General features: G+C 30.5%; 2 protein-coding genes across 4 annotated transcripts; one reads left to right on the forward strand and one right to left on the reverse strand.

Annotated features, from left to right (window-relative positions):
* Window positions 1–10697: 10697 nt before the first annotated feature.
* LOC112522304 (AT-rich interactive domain-containing protein 2-like) lies at window positions 10698–14242 on the forward strand. The gene is made up of 4 exons (XM_025131436.1): window positions 10698–11293; window positions 11396–11645; window positions 11703–11990; window positions 13290–14242. The coding sequence occupies exons 1-4, from the start codon at window positions 10698–10700 to the stop codon at window positions 14103–14105; spliced, it is 1950 nt and encodes a 649-aa protein (XP_024987204.1). The 3' UTR covers window positions 14106–14242.
* A 3794-nt stretch (window positions 14243–18036) lies between these two features.
* LOC112521942 lies at window positions 18037–22229 on the reverse strand. 3 transcript variants are annotated; one of them, XM_025130954.1, is made up of 4 exons: window positions 22199–22229; window positions 21788–21931; window positions 21088–21296; window positions 18037–20977 (listed from the first exon to the last, which is right to left on the reverse strand). In XM_025130954.1, the coding sequence occupies exons 3-4, from the start codon at window positions 21242–21244 to the stop codon at window positions 18264–18266; spliced, it is 2871 nt and encodes a 956-aa protein (XP_024986722.1). In that variant the 5' UTR covers window positions 21245–21296; window positions 21788–21931; window positions 22199–22229; the 3' UTR covers window positions 18037–18263. The 3 variants fall into 3 exon arrangements, with proteins under 3 accessions (XP_024986722.1, XP_024986723.1, XP_024986721.1); XM_025130955.1 differs by lacking the exon at window positions 22199–22229 and adding an exon at window positions 22063–22084 and having other exon boundaries at window positions 21788–21936; XM_025130953.1 differs by lacking the exon at window positions 22199–22229 and having other exon boundaries at window positions 21788–22106.
* Window positions 22230–26783: the final 4554 nt, after the last annotated feature.

A 26783-nucleotide genomic window follows, 5' to 3' on the forward strand; every position in this document is an offset into this window, starting at 1 on the left:
ATTTACAATTAAAATTAGTTAATAATTTGAAATTAATAATAATTAATATTAATCAAAAGTATAACCGAAAGAAAGTGGTATAAAACTCATGAAACATACTGGAACGTTATTTCAAGTAATGCTTTAATAAACTAGTTTATAAGATATTTTTTGTCCATTCAAATGACTTTTAAAATAAACTCAAAAAATAAGTTGACTTATATTTGTCAAACATGACCTTTATTGTGAACACCTTATGAAATATAATGTTTTAATACACAAAATTTTGCATTTCAAGAAGATCTAATTTAAAACATAAAACCATCATACACAGAGAGAGAGAGAGAGAACTATAATCAAATGTGAGCATCAATATAAAAATATTTTTTACATGATTTTGTTTCATCAAAACTATGATTTAAAATATTATTTTCAATGTTCAAATAGTGTTAGGCACGACGTGGAGGTCAAGCCTTACACGTCACGACGATGACACAATATTTTTCAAGACGTGACATAAGACGATAGATTTGTATGTCATTTAGAATTATATATTTACATATATGTTTTTATATATTATCTAATCAGATAATAATATTAAAAAATATACATTAATATTAGAAGAGAAAAAAATCATATAGGTAATTATTATAAAAATAGTTTTTGATTAAATATTTAAAATAAAACTTATACAAGTAATTTTATAACTTCGTTTTAATCGTGAATCTGTTACGTTTATGCATTCGTGAAATTGTGATGATGTGATTAGATGAATCTATAAAAAAGTGTAAATCTAAAGTTAAAAGTGTAAAAATAAAAAATAAAAAAAATTGAAAAAAATCATATCTTACAAAAAACGCGCACCTTAGCTGAGCACTCCTTACAGAAATGCTTCTTACGATATGCACCATTTTGAACACTGATTGTTTTACACAAGTGTGTTCACCTTATGAAAAACTTACATGTGAAAAAAAATTCGCTTAGTGAAATGAAAAATACATGTAAAAAGATATTCACATGGTGAAACTATTATATTATGAAACAAACATATGTGAAGCAATATTTTAAATTTTTGAAGAAAAATCATATAAAAAACTATTTTTAAATCGATTCTCAAAGGTTTATAACTTTTTGGGTAAACAATAAATTTGGTCCCTGTAATTCATTATTTATAACATTTTTGGTCCCTACAGTTTATATATACAGTTTTTCCATTGTGGTACGCAAAAACGATCGGATTTGGTCCTTTCTTCTAATGGCCGTTTACATGTAACCGTTAACTGAAGGGCATTTTAGTCTTTTTAAGTTTTGTCTCATTTTCTATTAAAAATAAAAATTCTTTTATAAAACAATCCACTAAATTTATACCATCTGTCGTAGCCCTTAACATTTTTTTTTTTGGAAACCATCAACCCCTTCCCCCACCGCTCAAACCTCCGGTCATCTTCTCCGACGAACTTCCGGTCTATATCTCAAAACCCAAATCCATGCCTATAAACCAAAATCAAAATATAAACCTCAAATCTAAGCCCTTGAAGTCATGAACTCCATCTCTGTGAACAAAACCAAAAACCCACGGTGAACAATACCAAAACCACCGTGATAAAAATTCCGTCGGAGGGAAAATCAAGTAGTCGTCGCTGCCCCTAGTATTTTTCGTCCTGTATTTCAACATAGATACGATGTGGGTACTAGGTGGTGTTGCATACAACTTCGGAGAAGAAGATGTTGGCTAGATAGGGCTGTGACTGGTTAAGAAGGGGGGAGAAATAAAGAAAATCCATCGACCCAATGCTTAACTTTCGAGCTCCGGCACTATGTGTTTTAATTTTCCAGCTCCGGTAGCCAAGGGTTTCGATCTCGACCTCCGTCGATGGATGTCGGTGATGTACAGAGAAGAGAGGCTAAAAAGGAGGGGTTGGGAAGCCGGAGAAGAAGGGGCCACCGGTGCTTGAAAATTTCATCGATTCTTTCTTGTGTAAAGGTCTTCGGTTGGTTAATCGGAGAGGAGAAAAGCTTTCATTGCTGGAGTTCCAAATCTGATTGTGATATCAACGATTTTGTAATTTTAAAACTGTAGGGACTAAAAGTGTTACAAATAACAAACCACAGGAACTAAATTTGTAGTTTACTCTAACTTTTTTGTGATTCTGATATGATTTAACTCGTATATACTTTTTTGGTAACCAAATAAATAGTACACATTTTATTAATCAATCGTATTTTCGTCTTTTTCATTTAATGATATCATAATTCTTAAACATATTTTTTTTAATTAATTATTACTTTTCTTAAATATGACATTCATTAATTATTTTATTTATTTATGTTGTTTGTCAGTTTCTGAATGGTTTGATACATAATGATTAAGTGTTCAGAATGATTAAGAGATTCTTATAATAAAATTATTTGGTAATTATTTAGAATAAAATTAGGGTGTTGAATGGTTAACAGACGCCCAAAATACAAAATCATTTAGAGGGTTTTAGAACCATTAAAATGTAGACTTTTTTTGTCAAACAAGATTCATCTCTAACGATTCAGAGATTGTCTCTTAATAAAATTATTAAGAGGTAAACAAACAAACTCTTAATCATTTCACCTAATGAAAATTTTAATTTCACCTATGAACTTGTTTAAACTTTTTTAATTACCTCATTCACTTTTTTGTACCAAACTTGATAATAAATGACAACCGCATGAATAAAAAATGTAATTTACTCATATATATTTTCAAACTTATGTTCAAATTAAAAAATTTAATATGTTATTAAAATTAATTTAAAGAATTAAAAAATTAAAATAAATATTGGAAAAATGGTCAAAATGTTGAAAAAGCTCTCAAATACAACTTGTAACCGCAGAAAGTTCATTTTTTAATGAATACTTCCATAATAGCGTTCAACTTTTTCATGGCTTTTTTACATTTATTTTTTCACCCAAAAGTTATATAAAGTTTTATATGAATTCATGTGTTTGAAGAAACATTTGTATTTTTGTTTTATAATAATTATATTTTATTACAAATAAAGTTCTTTTTTAAAAGAGTAAATTGCATTTTGGTCCTTGTTGTTTGTTGTTTTTTCGACTTGGATCCCTACAAATATTTTATTGCAAGAAACCATCTATGGTATGCATTTTAGCTCGGTTTTGGTCCCTTATGTTCTACTAACTTCTATCAATTCCTTTCGTTAAGTAAGGCACGTTTGGTCTTTTCTCATTTCTATCTCATTTTCCTTTAAACATAATGTAATACATATTATATTAAATATATAACATAGTCTTTATGTATAGACACACATCGTAAAGCCGAACAACCGTGTCCCACCTTCCACGAACAAACGCTGGTGAGGACGATGGTCCAATCGAGCACCTTTTTCCTATCTTTGGCTTTATTCTCTGATTAGGTGTCGATTTTGAACCTGGATTTTGAACTTCTATCAAAATCAAGTTTTTCATTGTGTTTAAATAAGCATTTGATTCATTGGAACCACCGTAGTCCACCGATGTCCAAAGCAACACCACCAACACCACAATAGATGCATAGATACAAACAAATAGATTGTTGTTATCGCATAATCATTGTTCACTTCCTAAAAATCAAAATATAATTTGTTCAAACATGTTAAGCCATACAAACTCAAACATGAACCCTAAATCAAACTTACACTAAAACCCTAAATGAGCACATGTGATTCCCCTCGTATAAGCACTGATTTTGAAAGCCCAAGCTCAAGTTATGAATGGTTTCTCTGTGGTGTGATTGTCAGATGAGATAAATGGTTTTCGGTAGGTAGTGAAGAGGGAGTTCCAAACAGAGTGGTGTTTGTGATTTACGGTTGTAGGCCTATAGCATATATGAGGTGTAGATAGATGGTGGCCTACGAATCTCTTTTTGTACTTCTTTGTATTCATTATCAGGTTAAGTGAGAGGTCAAGAGGGGTTAAGAGAGGAAGAGTCGTGGACGACATCAGAGTGTGGTGGTGCGTTTGAGAACGAGATGAGAGGATATTATGGTTTGTGTTTGGTTTGAAGAGGCCGTCAAATTATTCAGACAAAATAACCGGGTAGGGATGTGTTACTTTTTTACCTTTTTATTTTTGTAGAAAAAATAAATTAAAGAGTTAAAAGACAACAATACCCCTAACTTAACGGATATAACTTAACATCCGTTAGTAGGAAGGACCAAACCAAGCATTTTTTTTTGCATACCACAAGGGTCTTTTCGCAATAAACTTTTTGTAGGGACCCAATCCAATAAAACAACAAACCACAGGGACGAAAATGCAATTTACTCATATTTTTTTCATTTGTTCTTTTCTTGTAACCTTTTATACAAGTTTTGTATTTTGTTTTAATAAGTTTGATTTAAAATAGACAAATATATGTATTTAATTATCTACAAAATAAACAAAGTATGTAATTGTCTTGTTATATTATTACGTTTAGATTACTTTTCAAATTTATAAATTAATTTAATTTATAAAATATCTGTTTTTTAAAATATGTCAAATTGTCTATATATAAATAACACCCTATGGACCCATGTTTAACCTCTTTTTTAAAAAAATGAAAAAAATGGAGATGGTATATGCAACATTTTTATGTCAAAATCAGGTCAAATTATGTATTGAAAATGTAAAAGTAAGTCTTGATGTTGATGTAATTAAGAAGAAGAAAAAAAAGTAAGTAGGGATACATTTAACACTATATAAGGGTATATTTAGCCTACCTTAAATTCTCCAAATCCTTACAATCTCCAAAATGAATAATTATTCTAAATTTCACAATTATCCTCAAAATTTCCAAATTGTCTTCAACTCCGGTCTTTTTGACTATTTATTATTTAATGTTTCTTTTTATTTAGATGAATTTGTGTAACCTTATCCTTTTTTAATTGCAGTATTAAAATTATGTTTATGTTGTATTTTTTTTTTTCAATATGTTAACAAAATATATAAACTTAATAAATTAAAATTAGAGTAAATTACGTTTTAGTCCCTGTAGTTTGTTAAAAAATTGCAATTTTCGTCTTTGTGTTTTAGAAATTGTGGTTTTCCTCCTCATGGTCTGTAATTCATTGTTAATTTCATCTTTATGATTTACAATTATTGTTGTTTCAGTCCTTCGGGTTTACAATTGTTTATCGTTTTGGTCCCTTGTATTTAAAAGATAAGGATTAAGTAAGGGATGAAAATAACAATAAATTACAAACCATATAAACAAAAATTACAATTTCTAAACCACAGAATAAAAATCCAAATTATTAACAAACAAACATGAATCATAATTTACTCTTAAAATTATGAAAAAAATAAAAATTAATAAATATATTTTGAATTTTATTTTAATAATTTATAATAGATATAGATTAAAATTGTATAATCAATATAAATTAAAAAATAGAAAGTAATGTTAATATAAAAAAATTCATTATGAAGTTTTATCGAGGTTATTATTTTATTAAGATAACAATAATGTGAATATATATATATATATATATATATATATATATATATATATATTAGAAGGGTACTCATGCAATGTAACAAATTATATCTCAATTTTAGTGTTTCGTTTTATTTCATTTTTGTAGATGTTTTAATAAAAAAAAATTATGTGGTTTTGAGAATGAATAATATTTTTATTTTTAAACAAAATATAAATTTGAAGATATCATAAAATTTAAAAATAAATATATTAATATTAGTATCAATTTAGCTATTTAAAAGTTTTTGTTTTTTATGTAATTTCTTTAATGTAAATTTTTAATTTTATAATTTAATAACAAATTAATTTATTTTTTATTTAATAATTTAATTTTTTATACGAATAATAATTGAGTATTCTGTTAGAACTCAATGATTATTCTAATTATATTTTAGATTTTTTATATTTAAAATGAGATTTTTATCTTGTATTTGATTATGTTTATCTGCAGTTAGTTACACGAATTCAAACATAGAGCTTTAATAAATTGTATTTACGCACAACTTACTTGTAATCTTATACTTTAAGTAATATGCATTAATAAACATTATTTCATGCATTGAATTTTTTTTAAGTGTTTTTGTCAAATATTTTATGATATAATATATATATATATATATATATATATAGAGAGAGAGAGAGAGAGAGAGAGAAAGAAAGATTAATTATTTAATATATTAAGTAATATTTGTATTAAGTTTATAATTTAGGTATTTTCTGTTTTTAAATTATCAATTACATTTAAGTAATTTAATTTTTAATTGAAAATGAAAATTAGTAAAAAAGAAAACTCGAATAATTTTGATCAATGAAACTTATACATACATAAATAGAAATTGTATAATTGTAGACCGTTTAACAAAATAAAAATTCAATTCATAAAAAAAAACATGATATTGGTTATAGTGTTATGCTAATATAATTACATAGATTCATTTAATAATTATTATTATAAAAATTAATTATATACTATAATTATATCTTTTACAAAAAAGTTTAAATAATAAGTAAATATATTATTTTATTGGTTATTATAATAATATTAATATATATTACCATGTATAATATAATTTATACCTACAATTAAAATATATAATATATTTATATACATAATATAATATATATGTAGAGGTGTATCCATAATATATCCCATGGTTTGCTTTTTATTTATATATTATTATATAATATATATGGTGTATATTTAGTATATTGTATATAGTCATCGGTTCAAATAAGAAGCAATAAAAATATAAGAATCAGAGATACAATCTCAATCATTAATTTAAGATTTTCATTTTCAAGTTTTTTTTTTCTTGAAATTAGGATAACTAAAAAAAATCAAATATCCTAATTTATTTATGATATTTTCTATAACATTTTTTTGGATATTAATAATTATTGATTTTTTATCCAGCTTTTCATCTTGAAATCATTGACGATTTTACAATTTATAAGTCGAACTAAATCTCGTTTGCCTAAATTTCATATGTGAACACGAATAACAATGTTTTTCATTGGTTTATATATTTTAATTATAACTTGTACGTAAGTCGATTTACAACTTATACGCGAGATTATGAATCAGTTTAAAATTAATATGTGAATCTTAAAAAATATATATTAACATGGATCTTAAATTAAAGTTAATTAAATTCTTGGTTTTTGATATAACTTATTTAAATAAAATATTGATTATATTTTAGATAATTTAATTTAAAAAAAATCGATAATATAATGACACGGTCGAAAAAACGTGTTCCCTTCAGATAAGACGCACCGTAGGCCATCCGTGGACTCCGTTGTTTAAAAAGGAAAGTGGTTAAATTTTTTGAAGTAGTGAACTGTGATTTAATTAAACAAAAATTTCAAAATGTCTCCCTCGACTTTATTAGGTCCTAATTGAAGATCAATCCTAATAAGATGCACTGAAATTTACCGGATAAATTCCTGTGAAAAACGCAATTCATAGGGTGAGATGAGATTAAAAATGATATATATATATATATATATATATATATATATCTTGATTTAGTAAAATCTAATTTACATGTTTTTCACATTATAAGGTAATTTTATTATTAATTCAGTTTAAGTGAAAAATTAAAAACAAATTCAAAGAAAGGATATTTTGTTATTCTTTGATTTCCAATTTATAAGTCACATTCTCTATTTTTTAATATAAATTATTAATACATACAAAATATTTCAGCATAGAAAATATCAATTATTATAAAGTATTTAGGTTTTGTTCTTAAAACTCTTATTTTTTAAGGATATAACTTATAAAATATTAAGTATAAATTATTAACACAAAAACTATCTTTCAATTTTTAAATATTCCTATTTTACCCATTTTTAAGTGGTAAGAACAGAGTTTGGAGATTAAACAGTTAATGTCCTTTTAAATTATAAGGTCAATTAACCAGATAAACTAAAAAATATTTGAAAATTTTGAAAATATCATCTCACAATTGATCCATTTGCAAAAAAAAAAAAAAAAAAAAAAAAAAAAAAAAAAAAAATCGTTATTATTTTTAAACAACTCAATTTTTAGTTTGCAATTAATTTTTTTTTCTGTTGCATCGCACATGTATTTTGTAGTTAAATTTGGTAAAAATAATTCTTAAAAATAATTTTTTAATCAATAAATACCATATATTAATGCAAATATCTTAAAATTTAATATCACAAGTTATTATAAATTTACCTTATTATTAAAAATCTAAATTGTTTTAAACGTAATTAATTTTATAATCAAATGAAATTGGAAAAAATGAGTATTTTATTCTTTTTACTTGTATAACCATATCAATATATTATGTAACAAGGTTTTAACAATTTCGATCACGGATATATTCAACAATATATTTATTATATTATAAAACACTTACATCTTGTTTTTAAAATTTAAGTTTACAACTTATTACTATATATGTACAATTTTCTTAAAACTTTATAAGTAAAACTAACAGATAAACACATTCAAATACAAGATAAACATCAAACCCTACTTATGTGGGTGACACTCCATAAAACTGATAATTCATTGAAATTTTTTCTCTCTCTCAAGAACATACAAAATCATAAAATAGAATCGAAAGGGACAAGATTGGAATAAAACGTGAACCGGGATTAAGAGTTAAAATTCTCAACTTTAGAATCAAGATGTACCACGCTACATAATACGAATATCTTTTAGTTACTATAGAAATATATTTATAAATATTTAATTAATTTTTAACCAAATTTAATGGATTGTTTTTTCACTTTATAACTTTCACAAAAAGAATTATCATCAAAGCAATTTTATTCTTATTTTAATTGTTTCAACTTTTTTTATAAACATACAACGGTTAAAAAGGAAATTTACTTAAAATATAAAATAATAATAAAGTTTTGATTAAAAAATACTATTTAAATAAAATGTTGACACAAATTTAAGGATAAAGAAAGTAATTATAAAATAACAAGAGACTTTAATGTTAATTGATTTTTGATATTTAATATCATATATTTGTGCATTAATTACAAAAAATACCTAAATTTATCGATCCAAATATAATAATAATTATTTTTAATTTCGTATAAAAAACCATGTTTAAATTTATAGAAAAAATTGAAGTTAACATTTTTCTTACAAAGCGTGGTAATTTATTTTTCTAAATATTATTTGTAGCTTCTGTTTCTTTAAGACAATTATATGAGGTTTCGGTTACATGGTCGTTAACCGTATCTAGAGTATTCGAGGGACACGTTTTTTTTTTCTATCACATCTTTTCTATGAAGTCCAACTGTTAATTAAAATAAAATATATCATATGATCCTTATGACAGCTTTTTAGATTTATCTTATTTTGATTTTGTAAGTGATACTAGCTTAATTACCAATGCTAATAAAAAAGATGGACCCCACCTAGAGTCATCATATGTGGGTGAATCCGACTCTTACACGATGTTTTTTGGATCCAAGTTTCAGTCACATGTTGGAAGAGATGTTTTTATGTCTTGTTGAAATCTCCACAGTTTTTTTTAAATATATTTATAACACTTATTTTTTTTTATCATCATCATCAAAGTTATTGATTTGGTATATATTCTTTTATTTTGTAATTATAATTTAAGATATTTACCTAATATTTAAATATTAAAAAAAATTCATTTAAGGCATCAAAAATTATGCGGGGTCCATTCATATGAGAAATGGAGAAAAAGAATATCTAATATTTTACTAAGTACGAGAAGAAATAAAAGAGAAAATCAGCAAGATAAAAAAAAGAAAAAAGAAAAAAAACAAATCAACCAGATCTGTAAAAAATTGGCATCGTGAATAAAATAAGACATAGAGGCGCATCCAGAAAAACCCTAATCTTTCGTGGTCACGGTCACTCTATCTCTTATTACTTTACCATCAAAGATCGATAAAAAATCTAATCAGATACAGCTCATCGAAAAGTTCAGAATAAATAGACGAAAATACCCTTGACAAAGTGTTATAAAAAGGGGGTTGATATGTTTTTGTGCACAACCCACATCAAACACATCAAACCTTACACAAAACCCCAATGTCTTACTCCTCCAAATAGAAGTGCTCCAAGATTAGGGTTTGTTACACTTTCATTGAAAGGGGGGTGAGTGAGTGATTGATTGACCACAAATCAATCTCTCTGTGTGTTGCACAAATCTGACTCCTCTCCTGCCCAATTAAAAGGTATATGTTACATTCTGAATTATTATTTCGTATTTTATTTTTTCTATTATTTAAATTAAAAAGATTGAATTTTTATTTTCCATGTCAATTTTCCCAAGAAAATGAGACATGTCTCTTTAAACATTCTGGCACTTGTCTTCCCCTACTTCTTGCGGTGTCAAACGCCCTAAAACCTCTTTGTTCTTTAATCCCAAATGATTTCCACACAAAATGCATCATTTGAATCCTTAATTTTATAAACCCTTTTCCTCACACACTTGTTTTTCCATTGTTTGTTGACTGTCTGTAGGAGACAAAAGAAAATTAAAAGGGATTGGCGCAAAAACTTGTACAAAGGTAAAATCTGTATACTAAAGGAACCCATGGAGTGTATCATCATGTTTTGTTGCTTGAAAGTGTTCAAGTATCAACTCTGATCACCGTTTTCTTTCACGTTTTGATCTGAAATTGTATCAATTTGTACTGTTCGTTTGTTGTTGTGTAAAAGCTAGACAAAAAGGAGGAATCTTGATGTCAAAAAATGACCTATAATTCTGAATTGAAAGATGGGTCGGATTTGAATAAGGTTGAGATTCCTCAAGCTTGTAGAAATGCCGAATTCTCTGTAAATCCCGATTTGTATGTAAAGGATGGAGGTGGGGATGGTTGTATCGATGAAAATGAATTGAGGGCATTGTTTGATCAAGTTCTTTCATTTTTCTTGAAAGAAGTGTCTGTGAATAAAGATGCATTTAGGCCTTTTCCACCTAAACTTGGGGATGGACAGGAGGCTGATTTATTCAAACTGTTCTTGACTGTCAGGAGGATTGGGAGTTATGAACTGGTTTCGGAGAATGACATGTGGGAATTTGTTGCAATGGAATGTGGGTTAGAAATTGGGCTTGTGGGGTCTTTGAAGTTACTTTATGTTAAGTATTTGAAAGAATTGGATCAATGGTTGATCAAAGGGGGGTTTAAAGATGAGAAGATGGAGAATGTAGAGATTGGTGTTATTCAGAAGTTAGATCTTTTATCGCGCCAATTGGATGGGCATGGATGTTCTTTATCTGATCAGATTGGAAAGTCTTTAAGTAATGGTGAAATTGTTGGATCTAAAGATGGTAAGAAGGGGATAGAGTCTGATTATAATGAGGGTATGTTAGGTGAGAAGAAAAATGAGGGTACTCTAGGGTTAAATCAAAATGAGGGAGGAATGAATCTTGATGTGGCTAAAACTAGTGTGTCGTTTTTAAGAATCAATGGTGATGACGAAGAATTGAGGGGCGGGGAAGTTAAAACATGTGAGTTATCTCCGGAGAATGTTGTCAAGAAAGTGGGATTTTCAGTGATCAATGATGACAACAGAAGAAGCGAGTTATCGCCTGAAAAAGTTGTCAAAAAGGTGGGACTTTCGGTGATTGATGATAATGATGATGATGAAGAGTTTAGTGTTGAGGATGAAAAACAAGTAGGGTTATCAATTAAAAAAGTTGTTAATGAAGTGCTTAGATTTCATTCTGACAACGATGTTACATTAACTGCGAAGGATGATGATGGAGTCAACGTTGTTTCTCATGATGTCAACATTGTTGAAAATGTTGTTAGTTCTCAGAAGAGAAAGCGGGAGGAAGAACATTTGTCACTATCAGAAATGCTAGATTGGGTAGCAAATGCTGCGAGGGATCCCCATGGTACTGCCATTGAAGCTTCCAAAGGAAGTTCCAAGGGAAAGAACGATAGGAGCGATAAATTATGGAAGCAAGTTTTGTCCGCAAGAAAGGCACTTTTTGCTGAACTTAATGTTGATTCTGGCAATGAAGCTGGTGGTTCACAGGTATAACTTGTTCTTCCCTTGATTGCATCTGCTTCGTTTATCGAATATTCAAAATGCAGTCTGTTTATGATAATTGTGCCTGTTTTAGGTTTTAATCTTGCTATGCTAGCTTACTGCGTTAAAGTTATTTGATTTCTTTTCTAAAAAGTCTTTTCTCATTTCTTGAAATCTAAGGCAATTATCTATGATCTTATATGAGAGCTGACCTTCTACGAATTTATTGATGTTCAGTTTCATCTTGGTTCATGTGAAATATGACTCATATACTAAGAAATTTCCATATAGTCCGGCTCACACCAATCTTGGAGAAGATTCGCCTTAACGAGAACAGTCTTATAATTTGAACCATAGATATACATACACACACACACATCAACACTACATCCTACACACACATAAGTTTTGTATCTGCACCATAAGGTGGCAAAGTTTTATTAAAGTTCAGTTTGTTTCGATTCGTAGTATGCAAACTGTTAAAAGAACTGTTTTTTCTATGTGTAACTAAGATTTATCACAGTTCCATGATGAGGTTTTGATCACAAATTTAGGTTTTAGAAACTAAAACACAACTGGATCTGTCGAGTTTTATAAATCTTGATGTTGTTCAAGTTGCAATCCATCAATTTGAGACCTCTGAAAGCAATGTAAATTGTCTTGATGCATTTTCATTTCGTTGGTCTCGTTTATATGGCCTGAGAAGAATTAAAGACGTTAATCATAGAAGTAAGGATCATCAAGAAACTAGGATAGGAATTATTGGAACTAAAGATTTTTATTCGTTTTGGAGAAAGGCGTTTTTATAGCTTGAAGTTCTTGGGCGAGTTTAACGTTTAACACCACCTTGTTGTTGTTTTTGGTTGTTCTGGTCTGTGTTACGTTTATGAATGCACATCGGAAGTAATATGATTTCTTGTGATTTATATGTATGCATGCTATAACGGCTAGTTCTTCTGCACGAGTGTTGGAATAATTTGAATTGTGGGACAGTGTATGCTAGTAAAGATCATGATCCACAATTAGTAGTTCGCCAACCATAGAAATAAAAATCAAACGAACTCAAAGCAGCCGCCAGCCTGATAGTTCTCGTTAAATTGGGGGTTTGTTAATCCAACTGAAATCATAGAAGGAAAAACATTACGCAGACAGTTAAGAGCCATCACCGATCTAATTGATCCAAACACAATAAGTTATGTTTTGGATAATTGGTAACTGAAGGTCATCTTTGAATACAATTTTTTGTGGATTTAAATTATATTTTTGATAAATTTATGGAGCCTTTTGGGTTTTTCAAACATGTAGAAGAAGAACCAGAGGATGCATCCTGCTATGTATGAAGATAAAGCTTCTGAAGGAACAAGATGCAGCGGAAGAGTCGTTAAACCATCCTCTCGGATAAAACGTCAGAGGGCTGAATCCGGAAAAGCTCCAGTGGACCGAACTAGTAAAACTAATGAACCACAGGATCATGAGTACAATCTGGGGTCACGCTATCAAGCTGAAGTGCCAGAATGGACAGGCCCAGTCTATGACAGTGATTCCAAGTGGCTAGGAACTCGAATGTGGCCTCCACCAGACGACCACGATGAAAAAAACGAAAAGGCTATTGTACCAGTAGGGCTAGGAAGGCGGGACTCATGTGAGTGCCTGGTTCCAGGTTCTGCTGAATGCGTGAGGTTTCACGTTGCTGAAAACAGGTTAAAACTCAAAATCGAACTCGGCCCTCTTTTCTATAAATGGAAATTCAACCTGATGGGGGAGGAAGCTTCGCTTTCATGGCAACCCGAAGAAGAAAAACAATTCAAAAGCTTGGTCATTAAGGCGCGGCAAGACTTGGCCCATAGCAACAAGTCTAGGCATGAAATCATGAACAAGTTCTGGAAAAGAGCTTCGGACTCAATTCCTGCTAAACCGAAGCAGAAACTGGTGTGTTATTACTTCAACGTTTTCGTCCTCAGGCGAAGAAGTTATCAGAACCGTGTTACGCCTAAAGAAATAGACAGTGATAACGATGAACAAGAGGTGGGAACCGTTGGAGACAGATTTGGATACGAAAAAATTCATGGTCTGAGTCTGAAGTGCTCGGAGAACAAGCAGTGCACAGATCTTGAATCTTGATCGTATAATCGTCGTTTTTGTCATCTTTTTCGTGAAGTTTTCTCAAGATCCTGATAGTAGGAATCTTGAAGTGCCATCACATTGGTCGATAGTTTTTCAGTTTTTTAGTTTTCTGTTGAACTACAGTAGATTGGTTGAACTTGATTTAGTTTCTTTATTGAAAGATGGCATTTTTGGGTATTTTTTTTGCATTTTCTCTGTGTTTCATCTTCAATCTTTGTTTCTTCACTTGGATTTGAGTTTTAAAGTTTGTGGGCAATGGGAGGATCTTTATTGGATTCCTCACACTTTTCACAATCTAACCCTCAGATCCCATTTTCGAATGGGATATATCGTGCTCGTATGTTTTTATTGCATTTAGTCTGTTAGGGTTCGATCATTATTGTGAATATGGGAAATTTTGTGTTCTTCTCTTTAATTGCTTTTGATAACGACGATCTATCGAACTTTGGCGTAAACGTACGCACGACGTTACACATGTATTTGGCCGACCATCGTAATGAGAAAAAAACATAAGATTTAAGATTCCGTTTTCAATGTTACATTAGCTTAAAAGATATAATGTGATCTCCCATTTATGATATCTTCTGTTAAATGTTAGATCAGAAAGGACTGAAAATGTATTATTCTTAGAAAAGGTAAAGTATGTGATCAGCTTGTTAAAATCTAAGGACTTGTGCATAACATTTGACCATAACAAGAGGGGCTCAAGTGAAAATTTAACTTAGAGAGTGCCGATCACGTATGGTGCGGTATAGGGTTAGAACGTAATCGGATATGCCGTTTGAGCGTTTTTCCAGACGTATGTCTCGAAACGCAAAAAATCTACACTGCAAAATATGGTGCAGTACGGTTTTTACCTAAAGTTTATTGAAATATAGGATTAATTGTATCACAACACATAATAAAAAATTTAAAACAAAAAATCAAGGTTTGATTGTTCATAAAATGCAAAGGTCCGATGCACATATCATAATTCAGCTCAAATGCATAACAACATCTGTAACAATTTTTTTCGTAATTTCTTTAAAATAAAGAAAATTAAGATCTCCAGAAAAAATACAATTAATTTCAACCGTTTCTCCCTTTTAAGATACCATTAATTATATTATTAAAATATTATTACATTTATATTTCAAGAAACTTTAAATAAAGTTTTTTTTTATCCATTTAAAAATATCATTAATTATATTATTAAAATATTTATTACATTTAATATCTTAAAAAATCTTTTATTAATTTTTTTATCTATTTTAAAATATTATTAATTATATTACTAAAATATTCAATATGTTTAATATTTCAACAATTTTTTATAGAAATTTTTTAATCCTCTCTCTTCCAGAATAAGTAAAAATTATTAATTTATCATTAATTTTGGAGATTTTCTCTTTTTTCTTCATATGGAGAAAACTTTACTTTTTCTTTTCTTTTTTTATATTTTAAATAAATATTTTAAAGATTTTATTAGAGCATGAAAATCTTCAAAATCTCTAGTTTTAAAGATTATGTTAAAGATGCTTAGTGTTTTGGAATTATACTTAGACTATATTTGACAAACTAGATGATAAGCTAACTGATAACTAATGAACTAGTTGATGAATAAATCATGTTTGACAAAAACTAGCTAATAAATATGTAAAATAGAAAAAAACATGTTCAAAATTAGTCAGCTATAATATTTTATAATATAATTAAAACAAATATTTGATAATATAAGTAAAATAAAAATAATATAATATAATATGTTAATTAAAAAAATTATAAATTGATTATTATGTATACTATAAATTCTAAATATGTTTAAACAAATTTTAGAAAAAAAAAATCTACATTAATTTATATTTTAAATAACCATTACATATAATATGAATAAAAATAAAATTGATCAATCTAATATATTCTAATTGATTAATAATATTTCAAAAACTATAATTAATAATTAAGTTCAATATTTTATTAAAGTGATTTAACAAAGTTTTATCATCTATGAACAAAATAAATAAAACTTTAATTTTTATGTGACTTAAATATTTATAGAATTATTATATTTGCTTTTTGATAACTAAATATATTGAATAAAAAAATTATAATATAAAAATAATTGATATGACTAATAAGAATGTGATCTTAAGGTGAGTTTTAATTTACAAACTATCATCCTACAATGTTAAAACCGAACCGTATGGTTCTTTATGTCTGAATTTTTGGAAACCGTTACTATGCTAATTTTAACATAATTTTGTATATTTTGATATGTTTATATCAAATGATTGGAATAAGAGTGGCATAATCAGGAGAGACGTATTATGGGATAAATGTGACATAATCAGGAGATGTGTAATATGGGATAAGGGTGGCATAATCAGGAGAGACATATTTTGGGATGAGGGTGGCATAATCAAGGAGATGTATTATGAGACAAGGGTGACATAATCATCTATATGTGAAAACTGAGATTTTTGATCATATGACAAACTGTTATCGCATCTTTATGATGCGATGATTTTGAGTTTTCGCATCCTATTGATGCGATGAGTGGATTTTATTGCATCTTTGTGATGCAAGAAGAGAGTAAGGATGCGACAAATTAAGTTGTCACATCCTATTGATGCGATAAATAGTGTTTATCGCATACATTGGATGCGATGAGATGGTTCTCGCACCTGTGTGATGCGAGGAAATGGGGTTGTCTCACTCATGTGATGCGAGAAAATTTTGGTTTTATCTATATGACGCGATAAGTTTATTTGTTCCGCAACAAAGGGGTTATTTCATTATTTGATGCGATAAGTGGGTATTGTCTCATCATTTTGATGCGACAAGAAGAATGTTCATTAAAACGTTATTTATTTGTTATTGATACAAATATGAGTTTTATAAAAGTGTTTTGATGATTCTCACCCTCTAGTAGCAATCAAAAGAATTTCTCATTAGATCTCATGGTCTAACCCTCATTTTGGTGTTTTAAAATGTGCATTACAGGTCAGACATAATCAGATGATAAGGGAAAAGAGAAATTATGAAGAATTTATGATTGCTTGCAAACAATGCCTTAGTTTTTAGTTTTAAATATCATTTTGGCAAAATTTAATATATAATTATATACACGGATGATAAACAAATTAATTAATAAAAATTAATCTGACTTGCTTGCGGTTTCAACACTGATTTATAATTCAAAATCGTAAATCGAACTGTACAGTGCGGTTTGACCAAATACAAACCATAACCATACAACGAAATTTCTAAACCGTGTGGTTTGGTGTTGTGTAGGCAGTTTGATGAACTCCTGTAATAACGTGTGCCGTGTTTTTACCTGCCAGACGAAAAGTTTGGTGTCGGTATGATTATTGATTACCTCTTCTTTTGTCACCAACAATGAGTTTTTCAACATATTAATTAATAAAGAGTCTTCGTTCTCGACTTTAACCGAACGTGTGTAACTGAAAGAATTCAAATATAAAAACCAAACCAAACCAAAACAAGCGAATCAAGTATATTTTATTTTAAAGCAGAGTTTCAGTCTACGAGAGTAGGATGTATACAAACCTCAATTGAATCAACCATCATGATCGAGATGTTTCTGTAAAGACCCCCAACTTGTTCACGATAAAACAGTATCAGTAAACAAAACTAGTAGAATAGCAATTTAATTGTGTACATAATTCAATGATGTGAAAACAGACAAATAGCAGTAATGTAAATAGTAATTTAAGCAAGTAAGAAGCCTATTAAGAAAACTTCTGATCAGAAAGCTTCGTTTGGATTGTCTGTTTCCAGAAATAGAAACCCCAAGAATCTTGCATTCGATTACCGTTGTTAAATGCCATATTTTGAGTAAACACAGATCTAATATGCAGAAAATGGCATAAACCCTCTCTAAATACGATTAAAAGAAGCTAACTATATATAAACATCCTAAAATCGTTCAAAAATGGTCGATTCAGACACCAAGTTTCCAAAATTAGAAACGTCAAAAGTCTTGCAGTATCTGCATTCACTTCCCTTTCTTCTCGAAGCCCATCTGTCGAATACAAACGCAAGCTAACCGAGCTATAAACACGGCTCGAATACTCAAAAATGGTATCAAATTTCTCTAAATTCGGTAAAAGAAAAAAAAAACGAAGTTTTATTGTAAACTTGTGTATAATAAATCTATGGTGAAGTATGCATTTGGACATTGGCTAGAAGTCTTGTAAGTTTGGTAAGCGTTTCGCGAGCAGATACGGTGTCGGGATGATCCTCGCCGCATATCGAACTTCTAATGAAGATCGCTTTCCGGACCAAATCATCCCCGATATCGAATTGTCCCCCTCTTAGCATCAACTTCGCTCGGATTTCAAGAACGGTTGCTCGAGAAAGTGCTAAATCTTGCCATAAACTCGGGTTTAGTTGGGCATCTGTAGGAATCGGTTTCCAGCAAAGTGATTTATCGAGCCATTTTTCGACCGGTGTCACGAGTGCTTCATCGGCTGCCTCGAGTGCGTTGGTGCACAACCGCAAGAGTTCTAAAGCAGCGGAACATCGGGAAAATCGAATGAAGGTTCGTATCGCTAGCGGTAAGATTACTTCTTTCACAAGAAACGGCAATTCTGATGCTTTCGTTTCAATTAATACCGGATCTTTACTGAATCCCAATAGCAAGAAACACGCTGCCCAGATGTGGTCGGAGTTATGAATGATCGTACCTCGGGTGACAATGGCTCGAACCACGGCATGTGCGGTTCCAGCAACGCCTCTTTTTCGTGCATACAGTTTGGTTAGGTGGTTAAACTGGATGCAGCCCTCTTTCATACAGCTTCTAGCAAGGTTGAACCGTAGCAGGATCGAACTGGCTTCGGTTTCTGATTTCTTGTCGTATAGCGACGAACAGCCACACGTTAACGACCGCAAAATCTTCCTCCATAACCGAGTCCGATGATGTTTTTCTGGGATTCGTTTGGCGGCTAGAGCCAGTAATGGAACCGGGGTTGGCCCTGGTGCGAACCAGCCGCTTGCAAGGACCATTCGAGTTGCCAAGCTTCTTGGACCATCTGCATGGTCAAATATCGAGAAACAAACCTCGATGAGCTGCAAAAGAAACATATTTCGCCGTAAAGAATGACTCTCTCGTCCACTCGAAGGCATTCGATTGATCGTGTCCAGAAGCCGACTCGGGGTGATCGGAAGCTCGGAAAGAACGGCTCCAACAATGGCTAAACCTAAAGTCAGCCTCCCGAGTTTTTCTTCGATAGTACGTAAAGCATCGATTTCCGACACTGAAACTGAAACCGGACGATCGTTCACGTTTCCTTGCATTAAAGACATTGCCTCGACTCCGGATAAGAACGAAAGTCGTAACGGTTCCATATTCATCAACCGCGGGAGGCATGTCGATATAAGGACGTGTGTTTCTCCGCCAAAACGAGGAAGAAGATCGATAACATGTTTGTGATCCCACCAATCTTTTTCGGATTCTAAGTTGTCGATTACAACCAAGAAGGGAATATTTCTCATGAGCTCCTTCCGGATTCTGGCTACGGCCGTTTCTTCGTGTTCTTCGAAGCTTTTCGTTCTACTCTTCTCCAAACCAGTCTCGATGCCAACGTCAACTTCTAAAAACGACCATAAATTCAAATAATTTTGTCGAATGTATCTGCTTTCGCCTCCGATCCATAATACCATCTTGTACCTTTGATGAAACCGATATGCAAATTCAAGAAGTAACTCTGTTTTACCGATACCCGAGTCGCCGGAAACGCATGCAATTCCCTTTCCATACACAACTTTCACAGCCCGTTTTCGCCTCCCGGTTTTCAGTTTTGGAGAAAAGTCAGTACTTTGCATCTCAATTTCCTTCTCTGATTCCTTCCAAACCACCGGTTCTTTCCCTTTCCTCCTCCTACTTCTAAGCTCGGTTCTCGCCTCTCTTCTGTGTTCATCTATCGAATTGCTCCTACCCCAATTATGTATCAAATTCTTTCTTCTCGGTCTGGCTTTAAGTTCGAAATAGTCTCGTTCCCTGTCCCCGATAACGTCACCAAAAAGCATAAATTCAAGCTCCGAAAGTTCCTTTTTCCTCCCAATGAAGTTCTCGTTCCGAGGGTAAGGGAACTCTTCGTTTTCAACCTTTTCACGCCACTTTGTTAATCTATCGACAACGCTTCTCCGGCCCAACCGTAAAGCCAAGAGCGTCACAGCCCGAAGAATACAATCCCGCCATTTCCCATCACGAGCCTCGAGTTTCCATTCATCGACTCGAGTTAGACTGCTCACCGCATCTTTCCATTCGTTCTCTAACCCTCCATAAAGAAGCCATAGCTCTCCACCATGTCTCTCCCACGTCTCCCCTCTTTTCTCGACTATATCTCTCACGAGACAATCATCCGGGCCCACGTCAAAATAAACAGGGACCAGATTCTTTTTACTCGAAAAGAATCTTAGCTCCTCAATTGTAAACGGGTTCCTGAAAGATTTTCTTGTTAAGATAATGACCCCAAATGTGCATGCATCCATGGCCTTCTCTACAATCCCATGCTTTCGGGAGTTTCGACATTTTGCTCTATCTGTAACAAAACAACTCAATCCTTGTACTTCTAAATCAGCTCGAAGCCAGTTTACAAACCTTAATAACAGTGGTTTCCGCCCATGAAATCCTATGTACACGTCAAAGCTCTTTAATCTTGTAGGGCAGTACGAGGTTGAAGGCCGCGTAAAGGAGGATATTGGGCTTCGGGTGACTTTCTTTGGTTTTTCTCTGTAATCAAAAGCTTCACTTTCATGGCAGGGAGCATATAACAATGGGTTACTGGTGGAAAGGCCGTTTGAGGAAGTCGTCTGCTCAAAGTTTTGTAGATCGCTTGACGTACTTGCAGCCTGAACGGGGCCATCTGAAATCCCAAATGTAGATATTGTTAAAGATTTGAAATCTAACACCGGAATCTAATAAAAATTAGGTTTAAATTAGTGAAAATTAACAAGGAAATGACGGTAGGCATACCATCACATGGAATTAATCCTGAAAGATCAGATGGCTGCCAAGATGATGATCTTGGAGAGAAGAATGGTGATTGGTTTGCTGAGAAAAACACCGATGATGACGATGATAAATTCCTTAGAGTTGATCCAAGTCTTGAGCTTTCTTCTCGTAAATCCATATTCTTATAATCAATCCCTCTTAGAACAGATTTTAGAACAGATTCTGGTCATCTGAGAATCAATTAGAATGTTTCAAGATTTCCAGTCTAAAATGCTCTGCAAGAACTAATATGATCTAACAACAGCAATAATATTCAAATTCGTGGAGGAACTATTCAACTACAATAATAACTTTTCAGATGATTTCTGGGATAAAAATGCAGAAAAACTCCAATCTTTAACAATACTTTTGGTTCGGATTCATATTGGTGAAGAACAAGAGGAACCCAACTAAGCCTAAAAGCTGAAAACAATAAAGAACACAAAAAATCAATATTTCAAGAAAAAATTCGAACACATTCCTGGAACAAGAAAATTAAAACCACGAAATGGATGCAAAGATCTTGGAGCAATCAACGAACTTTGAGCCCTATGGCATTATAGATCTAAAGAACCACTTGCAAACACAAATAATCTTCTAATTAATAGTTTATATTATAATGTTTCAGATCTGGAAGTAAGACGAGAGAGAGAGAGAGAGAGAGAGAGAGAGAACCCCTTACTTGCTGTATAGCCATGGATACCATCAAATCACCCATAAAGATTGCATCCTTTCACAATCAAACCAAATCCCACTTGCTCAATTTGAATGACACACCCAGAAAAAAGGATAAATCACGAAACCCCAAATCTTGAAGCTTGTTAATCTGACCTAGTCAAGAAGAAAGTCAACTGTTACATAAATAGATACATAGATACATGTCTGTATCTGAAACATCCTACCCGGGTGAATGCGAAGATACAGAAAGCGGGAGTTGACAATGAGAAAAACAACAACCCTAATCTTTTAACTGGGGAAAGTGAAGTAAAAAGCGAGTTTTTGCCATTTTGAAGATAGATTTGAAAATTGACAGAAACCCTTTTTTTGGGGAGGAAAAAGGGAAAAGATTTGATTTGGGGAGGAAGGTTTTTACCTTGCAGAAGAATAAGAAAGAAAATCTTCAAGGGTTTTGTTCACACCCACCAATCGAGTTCAAACCTAGAGACACTGCACTAAACCCTTCTCTCTTTCAGTGTGTGGACCTATATATACACATATATATGTATGTATATGTCTGGGAAATTGAGAAATTTTCGGCTGACAAAAGAAAAAGAGAGAAAAGAAAGCAGAGGGATATGTATAGGACCCAACAAGAGGACGGATCTGACGAGGTTATGGCTTGTGTCAAAGGTTCAAACTTTTTTTCAACCCAAGGGATTATTCGCAAGTCCACCAGGTCAAAACTCAAGTATAATATGTTTCAGATTTAATCTTTATAATATTATTATCATTTTTATTTTTAAAATAAATTCTTTTTTAAAAATCAAAAATCATAAACATTATTATCTTCGGTTCTTTTCATACCATTTTGAAAAAGCTTTGACCATTTCTTGATTATGTAACGGAATTCGTTAACACGTATCCCTTCGGTCTTTTTCACACCCTTTAAAAAAAGTTTTGACCTTTTTCTTGATTTTCAAAAGAACAATAAAAAACGTTTTCCATATATGGAACCGTTTTGAGCATTTTTAGATTCAAATGTATATGTTCGATCTTTTTTGTATCATTTATAAAAAGTCAAAATATAAATTTTGAGCAATTAAAAAACGGGGATGTGTTGTTTTTGGTGTTTGTTGGGTAATGAATGAGAAATTGAAGAAAAAATGGGTATTTGCAATTGAAATAATGGGCATTCTTGAAAAGGTTGCCATCACATCTATAACTTATTATTGTACTTCACAATTACAATTGACTAATAATTATTTTCCCTTTTTAGAAAAAAATAGTATATATGTTTTTTAAAAGTTTAAGGATATTGGTGGACTACTAGTTTACAATTCTAGTTTTGGTTTCTAGTTTTTCTTTGCATATCAATTATAAGTTGACTACTTTTGGTTTATAATAATTAAACCTTTTTTTTAAATTAAATGATGATTTTGTTTTTTAAATTTGTTTTTATCATTGGTTTTATTAGAGCATTTACAATATATCTATAAAATGAAATAAAATAAATATTTTTACACGATTTTTTTAAATAAAGAAAATATCATACATAATACAAAATTTCTCTAAAGAATTCTTCAAAATTAAGTTTTAGAGGAGAAATAATATTTTATTTATTTATTTTGGAGTAGAAATAATGAAAGATAAAGATAAAAGTTAATATTTTTAAAAGAAATTTGTTTTAAAGTTTATTGAAATAATAATCGTATCAGTGAAAGATTGTGTGAGAAAAGGAGTTCATGTGAAAATGATAAGAAGAGATTTAGATTTTTAATCACTTTTAATCTTATCCTACCTCGTGAATTGTGTTTATCAAGGGAATTGATCTGGTTATTAGACTTTGATATTGATCTTTTGTGGAAAATTTCAAATTTCCTTCTTTATTTTGGAGAATTATGAAGAAGTTGTTGGTGATATACTTTGTTTCGTAAACTTGTTGAGATTTTCAAGTATTAAACAAAACATATACGAAATACATCCAAGATCAATCCAGAACTTCTAAGTTTTCAAAGAATAACTGCAAAGCATAAATCATCAAAAAAGATTGTTGTCAGATAACCAAACCTACATGTGATTACAAGTTTGAATGATCCACATTATTCTTGCTTTGAAAGCAAAGAAGTATAATCTTATTACTTGTAATTCTAAGTGTATTACAGTTTCGATTTTACTACAAAGAATTGTATCATAAAGGATCTTGAGTCTTAAAAATACTCACATAAAATGAACGTAACCAAGTTGAATGAACCACTATACATCATAGTGTTTGTATTCAGTGGCGAATCCAGATTTTTTTTGTCTAAGTTAGACCAAAGGCCTGCAAAGTCGTCCAACATGTTCTTAGCCTGATTACACCATTTTGAGGGATTTTTAAAGTTTTTTAGTGGATTTCGAGGGAGTTTTAGTGTTTTTTGTCGATTCAAAGGACTTTTTCGGTTTTTTGATTGATTTCAATAGATTTTTTTGGTTTTTTTGTTGATTTCAAAAGACATTTTTAGAGCCGACGATGGTCGGTTAGGATTGTGAATTCCCTTGCAAAAATTTATAAGAGGGAAGTAAGTGTTTTTCAATAGGATCCCTTCCCTCCACTCCTTCACCCCTTCTCCCAATTTTCCTAACAAAACTTATAGACTTCTCATAACTGGTAACAATATTTTATCATTTTTTATTTTTTACCATACCTGAAACTTTCTTTTCTTATAAATATTTTTATAAGATATTAAATAACAATACCAAATTAAATAAAAATATTTATGTTGATCCACTTTTGTTAAAATCAAAACAAACATTCCATATTTAACAAAGCTACAATCAAACTTGTACGAGAGATGGAGCTTAGAAAATTACATCCCGTTTAATTGCATTATTTTGATCATTGAATTCGTAATAATCACTTTGAAAACACATATATTAGAACTCCCATGAATTCTTGGTCAAACATATTCTTCGTTATTTTGAAGATTATAAGGTTGTTGAGTTTTGTTGGACATCCAACATTTTATATATACCCTTATGTGATCATAAGATCTCTCATTCTCTCTATGTCTATACCTATATCTATATCTAAATCAAATAAAAATAGCATTCGTGGAAACCTAACGAGACAAAACTCCAAAAGAAATCGAGCAAAAGGGTGGTAGGAAAGGTAGTAACAAGAAAAATGGGAGAAATTGAGTTATTGGCCCCATATTTGACAATTTAAGCGATAGTGATAGATAATGTTATGAGCATATTAATTAGGGCCATAAACAACAACCGAGTTTCATTTGACATTTTATTGCATGCTTTTTTTAAATGTAAAAAGAAATTTATCAAAAAAACAAAAAAAACAAAGCTGATTGTAATAAATGTCTCATTACAAGATGATGTTTTGGTCATGTTACATCAAGAGTGTAACGAAATATTTGATGCATGTCATATGAGATTGTTTTTTGAGACACGTGATTATAAGACTATTGATGCTTTATAATATACGGAATGTGGTAGACCAACTCAGTGGTAGTAGTTGTAAAGGGACGGGTATGGTCCGTATAGAAGTTCGCAATAAGAGTAAGGTTGAGTCTAGCCATAGTACACTTTGCATAAGCCAAGAGAATGTGTTTCTCATGCTGTTATATGTTACCGTAAGAGCAATATTGGGTCTTTCCAATTTGCTAAATGTTTACCGTAAAAGTACAAGAAATTGGGTCATACCAATTTAAAGAACTTTACTTTATGAGCGCGACAAAGCGGATCATGCCACATAGCTTACAATACGTAATCTAAATAGCCAATATTACTCGAGAAGTTTGTATGTATCGTATTAAGATATTTCATGCATTGTGTTTTGAAATACTTTGAATATAACGTATGCATATTTATAGTAAAGATTAATGTGTGTATTAATGTAGCCTGAAAATGAATGACATGAATACTACATAAGATCATGAGCTCACTAGGGCCTATACTTACCAAATTCTTTTAGAAATCAATGAAACTCATGCTAGTGTTTGATACTGTTATCGTAACAACCTTAAAAAGGTAATCAGTTGGGATAGAAGTTGGAAAAACAGAAGTTGTGGGGTTTGTTTCAAGTGTCATAAAGGAGTCATTAGACCTTATGTGAATCATTAAAAGGAAGGTTGAGAATATCATGTGAGTTTCACATGTTATTTTTGTGAATTGTGAAGATAATGTTGTATGAAATCATAAAAATGTTTGTGACATGAGATTGCAAAATATGGTAAACATGCAATTATGTATTATAGCTTTTAAGGATTAAATGTTTAAAATGGCAACCTACTTTTATAAAATTTTTTATTATAACATTCTATTTATTTATTTATTTATTACAACAATGTACTTTAAAATTACTTTTTATTAGGATATCGTACTTTGAAAATTTTACCCATTATAGCAATGGGTAACTTGTTACCTTTTAAATCGGTTAATCCATTTACTTTCTTATTGCTTGCTTGGCTTCAATGAGGTGATGTGGATGACACATTGTTTTGATAACATGGTTAAAATAAAAAAGTAAAACTAAAAACCTATTTCAAATTATTATTAATGATTTTCATTTTTCATTGCTACGATTTGAATTTTTTTTTTATTATTTTTTTTGACTTTTTATTTAAATATATTTTTTAAATAAATGTGATATATTATTTTCGAGATAACTATTTTGTTTGTAAAAAAATGTAACACTTCTTATTTTATTTTATTTTATTTTAAAAAATACATATCTTTTAAAGTTATTTTTACAATGTTAACGAGATAAATTGTGATCTATAATTTTTTTTAATATTGTTATATTAATAAAAATAATTTAAAAAATCTAAATATTTTAATATATTTATATGTCAAGCAATATTTTTTAAACAAACATGATATATTCTTTAAAAGATAACATTTTTTTTTCTTTTTCTTTTTTATAAAATACAAATTTTTTAAAAATGTTAGCGAGATAAATTGTTTTTTGCTAGTTTTATTATAGTACATGTTGTAATAAGAAATGTCACATCACTATCGTACAT

This window comes from Cynara cardunculus (genome assembly GCF_001531365.2).
Source record: "Cynara cardunculus var. scolymus isolate 2C chromosome LG 11, CcrdV1, whole genome shotgun sequence".
Classification (NCBI taxonomy): Eukaryota; Viridiplantae; Streptophyta; class Magnoliopsida; order Asterales; family Asteraceae; genus Cynara; species Cynara cardunculus.

Bases quoted from the DNA above. Each gene is read 5' to 3' on its own strand.
- LOC112522304 (XM_025131436.1), top strand. From the start codon at position 10,698: ATGACCTATAATTCTGAATTGAAAGATGGGTCGGATTTGAATAAGGTT. The intron at 11,646-11,702 runs GTTGTTAATGAA...TTAACTGCGAAG, and splicing joins TAGGGTTATCAATTAAAAAA to GATGATGATGGAGTCAACGT. The intron at 11,991-13,289 runs GTATAACTTGTT...TCAAACATGTAG, and splicing joins ATGAAGCTGGTGGTTCACAG to AAGAAGAACCAGAGGATGCA.
- LOC112521942 (XM_025130954.1), bottom strand. From the start codon at position 21,244: ATGGATTTACGAGAAGAAAGCTCAAGACTTGGATCAACTCTAAGGAAT. The intron at 20,978-21,087 runs GTATGCCTACCG...TTGGGATTTCAG, and splicing joins AGGATTAATTCCATGTGATG to ATGGCCCCGTTCAGGCTGCA.